This window comes from Gymnoscopelus braueri (genome assembly GCF_963280865.1).
Source record: "Gymnoscopelus braueri genome assembly, chromosome: 16".
NCBI classification, from domain to species: Eukaryota; Metazoa; Chordata; class Actinopteri; order Myctophiformes; family Myctophidae; genus Gymnoscopelus; species Gymnoscopelus braueri.
The window spans coordinates 16,626,572-16,631,571 of NC_137616.1; the positions used below are offsets into that span (position 1 = coordinate 16,626,572).

Below are 5,000 nucleotides of genomic sequence, written 5' to 3' on the forward strand. Positions count from 1 at the left end.
TGTGTGTGTGTGTGTGTGTGTGTGTGTGTGTGTGTGTGTGTGTGTGTGTACATTTGTTTTCCTCTGAGTAACTTTAATAAGCCTTATTGAAATGTGTTCTACATTTCCTCTCATCTTCTCATCAGATTAGGGTAGCATTTGGTGTGCGTGTGCGTGTGCGTGTGCGTGTGCGTGCGTGTGTGTGGGGTGTGGGTGTGTGTGCATTCATTAGCTATGCTGCCGGAGTACAAGTCTGTCACTCTTTATCTTCCAGACAGATAAAAGGCATGACACTGATGTTCAAAATTAATTCTGTGCAATTGCTGGAATTTAAGCCAAAGGTGACTGTACTTAATGAACAGTGTGATGCGCTGGAATCGACTGCTTGCATACATGCAGGCTGATTAGACTCTGCTGATGGTCATGCTTTTATTGACATTTCTTATGGAGCTCGGTTTATTTGGCACCTCACAGTCAATGCTTTTGGAGCTTCAGTTCAGTTCCCAGTGTGGAACCCTCAAGTATGAGAGCGTGTGCGTGCGTGCGTGCGTTAATACTGTGTGTGTGTGTGTGTGTGTGTGTGTGTGTGTGTGTGTGTGTGTGTGTGTGTGTTGTGTGTGTGTGTATTCCTTAAAATGTGTTTCTTAATGTGTGTACGATTGTATATTTATTTATCAATGTGTGTGTCTGTGTGTATATATGTTTACAGTCATAATGTGTGTTTTAATGTGTGTATGTACGGTACATTATTGTATTCCATAATGTGTTTTCCATAATGTGTTCTCTCTGCTTCCCCCTAGCTGCACAAATGGCTACTTCGGCCAGCCCACCGTGCCGGGAAGCTCCTGTCAACCGTGCGACTGCCATGACAACCTGGACTTAGACACGCCCCGCAGCTGTGATCCAATCACCGGCCAGTGTCTGCACTGTCGCCAAGGTTACGGGGGTGCGGCTTGTGACACCTGCGCTGAGGGCTTCTATGGTGACGCCATCAATGCTAGAAACTGCCAGCGTAAGTAGACATCATACCTTTGTATGTATACAATACATACTGGACATACACATACATACATACATTCACATACATATATACTGTATACTGTGTAAAAAATCACACCCAGTGTGAAGTGGGCGGTGTGGTCACAGTGGTCATCACAGTGATGGAAGAAGTGATGGAAGAAAAGTAATATTGTGGACCAACCATTGTACACCCCTAAAGTGTTTTTTTTTAAGTGCATAGTCCTATTTATAGGGCTATGCACATGTGTCATGTTTCACTAGCCAATCACAGTCCTGAATAGACTGTGATTGGCCAATCACGGTGCAGGGTTAGGGGGGTACAATGGTGGCCAATCACAGCACAGGGTTGGGGGGGTGCAATGGGACCCCCTGTCCAAACCTTACATATAGGGGCGGTTTCACCGCCCAAAAATAACTCACCATACTGTAGATTACAATGACTCATAAATCTTACATATTGGTTTATTCAGCCCATCAGGACATCATTTAACAAGGCAGAAGTGGGCTGACATGCTGTCACTAGAGCATATCGTTTAAAAGTGACAGAAGAAAGTATGGACCATTTTACCCTTTACTATGAATGTCATTTTTTAGGCTGGGAATTGTCTTTCATTCCACTGTTCACCATCTGGAAGGCGTGTGCGTATGTGTGTGTGTGTGTGTGTGTGTGTGTGTGTGTGTGTGTGTGTTCAATTACACACACAGTATATGTTGGTGTGTGTGTTGTACAGTACGTGAGAGGCAGCGAGCAGCTGTGGGTGGTGTAATATCAGACCAACCAACTGACTGCCGTATTAAAGAATATGGACAGGGAAATAATGAAAAACAGAGAAGGTGGCGACAAAAGAAGAGAGGAATGAGAGAGAGAGAGAGTGATAAAGTGTTTGAGGTATAGGACAATAGAGGGAGAGATCAGAGATGGTATTGGCGGTGAGTGCACAGATGGCACTTGTTTGTGTAAATCTTTATTAACACCTGTGCTCTACATTAAGATGCTGTCTGTCACAGACAGGCAGACAGGAATACATACCTGAGCTGGACATGAAATTCCACAGACCGACAGACAGACAGACACAGAGACAGACAGGCGGGCAGAGAGGCAGAGACTATTAATGTGCATTTGATAGTCCATTGTTCTGTGCGTTTGTTTCCGCCTCTCCGAGCCAGCTAATGGCCATCGATTAATCAGCCTGATCTATGGCTCTCCTACAGCGCTGATCGGCTGCTCGTGTCTGTGGGATGGAGGGCCGCTATCGATCCTGTGAGAATGACAAAGGGCCACCAGGAATTATTAAAAGACAACTACTCTCTCTCTCCATCGCTCGCTCGCTCTCTCTCTCTCTCTCTCTCTCTCTCTCTCTCTCTCTCTCTCTCTCTCTCTCTCTCTCTCTCTCTCTCTCTCTCTCTCTCTCTCTCTCTCTCTCTCTCTGATACGCTGTGTCAGTCTATCAATGCCTCTGCCTACTTCACTCACTAACTCTCTCTCTACCTCTCTCTCTCTCTCTCGCTTGCTCTGTTTCTCTCTGTGTTTCTTTCAGTCTTAATGAGTTTTATTGAGTGGAGCAGAAGAGTTCAGGGAGAGTGTCTGTGCTGTAATAGACTGTACAAAATCCTTTACTTTCTCACCGCTTGTCATCAGTCCCATCCGCAACTGTTGGACACGGGAGACATTTTGTGTCTGTCCTAATAAGGCTGCAAGGTTTTAACTCATTAACTCGTTTTAAACCGTCATTTTTAGATTTAGATTTATGCTTTCTGACGTTGTTAGTTCTTTCAGAAGTGGTGGGGATGTGAGTATTCTCCTTTTTGTTTGGAGGGGGGGATTAAGTGGTAAGTGGTCTGCAACTACACAGAGGCCCAGTCAATAAATGGGTTCGGTTGGTCGAATTGGGATTTGAATTGAAATTCTTCCATGACAGTCAAAAGAGCGAGGTCAAATTCTTTTTCAAGTAGTAACTGGAACGGGAAGTTGTTTGTTTGAGGGATGCAATCACGTTTTAACAGCGTTTCCGACAACGTAGCTGCACACTGTTTTATCGTGTGTTATCGTATAAGCAAATGCAGTTCATTAAGGATGATGCCAATTGGTCAATTTGAATCTCTGATTGATAACGACTTTATTAACGTTAGTGGTAGCTGAACGTTTTGAACTTCAAATTGATAGGGATTTAAAAAAAGAAAGTTCATTTTTTTTTTTTATTAACACATTGAATGCCAAAAACGGTCCGGACCAATGTTATCTCCTTGACTAAAAGCTTAATATCTCCATTTCTTTTTAATGTGGTGGAAACGAGCCGTTTCCGATCGGCGATCACGCTGCAATGGAGGATCGCGTTGGAAATATTATTGTTCCAGGCGTTAGTCGGGACCCTCCGCCGTCTCGCACGCACGCTTTGTTTACATGCACTTCCGCGTCGGGGCTTCTGCAGCACGAAACGTATAACGCAAGTGGATGGAAGAAATGCAGGCACTCAACGTATAATATTTTAATAAACCTCTGGCACCCAATGTGTTAAAATTAGCTCAAAGCTCACAACGGGTCACATCGTGACGTACTTTTGAAGGTTTTTGAATAGGGCTTAAGTAGTAAAAGGCACGCAAATAAGGATATTATACAGTCTATCCTGAATAAGAGCATACGGAGTGGTTATTTCGGATGCAGTGTGTATGTACAGTATGTACAGTACAGTACACATAGGCACTGTGGGTAGAACGTCAGAGAGGGATTGTGGTGTTGTTGGGTCGTTGTCCTCAGGGGAACACGTCAGTGGGTAGATGGAAGTCCTTGAAGGTGTAGAAGGAGATGTCACCATGGTCCACCACAGCAAAAGTGACAGGAACCTCCCTGCTCTGGAAGGCCAGCGCTTTGACAGCCTGCAGGTCAGGCACTGGACCCTGGAAACTGCAGACACACAGGCGGGAACAGGGTTTCCCCGGGTCGCTCTTCTTGAAGTCGGCCGCCGTGTCGGTATGGTAAACACTGAAACAAACCCTCCACTCCTTGTCGGCCGTCAAACCGGACGCTCCGTCCAGACGGTTTGATGATTTGACCACGCTGATTCTTTCAAGCAGCTCCGCCGTCGGGGTGTAGTTGTTAGGGTCGTGCAAGGGAACGACAGATCCCTCCCATAGGTGGGGAAGTCTGTTGCCATGCCGACTCCGTATCCTCCTGTCCTGCAGCTGGTGATACTCGGTCCAGTTGCTGCAGCGCTGCACCTCTCTGTACTCGCTGACGTCCCTCCTGTCCCTGTCCTCGTCCCACCTCTGCTCCCCCGCCGACATCTTCACCGTAACCAGGTTAAGCCTCTGCAGCCAGGGGGCGACGTCACAGTCACCCACGGCCAGAGGCCCAGGCAGCAGGGAAGGGTCCGGGGAGGGCAGCCTTGTGGAAGAACTCCTCCCGGAGCCCAGGTCTGGAAAGGGAACGGAGTGAAAGTCCCGGTGTGGAGAAGAGGAGTTGGCCCTGGGGGACTGATCCGCCGGCTCTGTTGGTGCGGCCTCTGTGGACGCGTCTACGGAAGTCCCCCACCAACCTTTGCAGGGGCAGGGACTGGGGTCAGTTTGCAGCACGTTCTGGGTCTCTGAGGTCTCAGGGGTTGGGGGGTCTGCAGGAGACTCTGGAGTGTCATCCTTCTCATCTCTGTTGTCATGCTCACCCACCTCTGTTCTGTCACAGAGGGATTCCTCCTCAGCCTCTGTGTGGCTTGGCATAGGGGAGGTGCTGTCACTGCGCTTCCTCGCTTGGGGGTTAGAAGGTGACAGGTTCGGCTGGTCCTCGTCTGAAGATGGCACCGTACTGGGATCGAACCGGTTCACAACGTAGCCGAGTCTCTTCAAATGCCCAAACACCTGATACTGCTGCAGTGTGAGTGTCTTGGGGGACAGAAACCTTTCATATCCTTCCTGGATGGATAGAGGAAGGTCATGATAAAACACCTGCAGGTCTCCACATTCCATTAAGTACAGAGCCTCCTCCGGGAGCAGATATTGTTTCCCGTTGG

The 5,000-nt window shown here is 47.7% G+C and overlaps 2 protein-coding genes across 8 annotated transcripts in view; one reads left to right on the forward strand and one right to left on the reverse strand.

Moving 5' to 3' along the window:
* The window catches only part of lama2 (laminin, alpha 2), a 316,273-nt gene that overhangs the window by 181,100 nt on the left and 130,173 nt on the right, over positions 1–5,000 (forward strand). For all 7 annotated transcript variants that reach the window (XM_080453619.1, XM_080453620.1, XM_080453623.1 and 4 more), the window contains exon 21: positions 780–991. In XM_080453619.1, coding sequence (XP_080309745.1) covers positions 780–991 — 212 coding nt within the window. The remainder of the gene's footprint in view (positions 1–779; positions 992–5,000) is intronic.
* LOC308103807 (tRNA-splicing endonuclease subunit Sen54-like) overlaps positions 3,751–5,000 on the reverse strand; it is a gene marked incomplete at both ends in the record, with an annotated part of 1,572 nt that continues 322 nt past the window's right edge. The window contains one exon of the mRNA XM_080453981.1: positions 3,751–5,000. This exon is cut by the window's right edge and continues 322 nt beyond it. Coding sequence (XP_080310107.1) covers positions 3,751–5,000 — 1,250 coding nt within the window.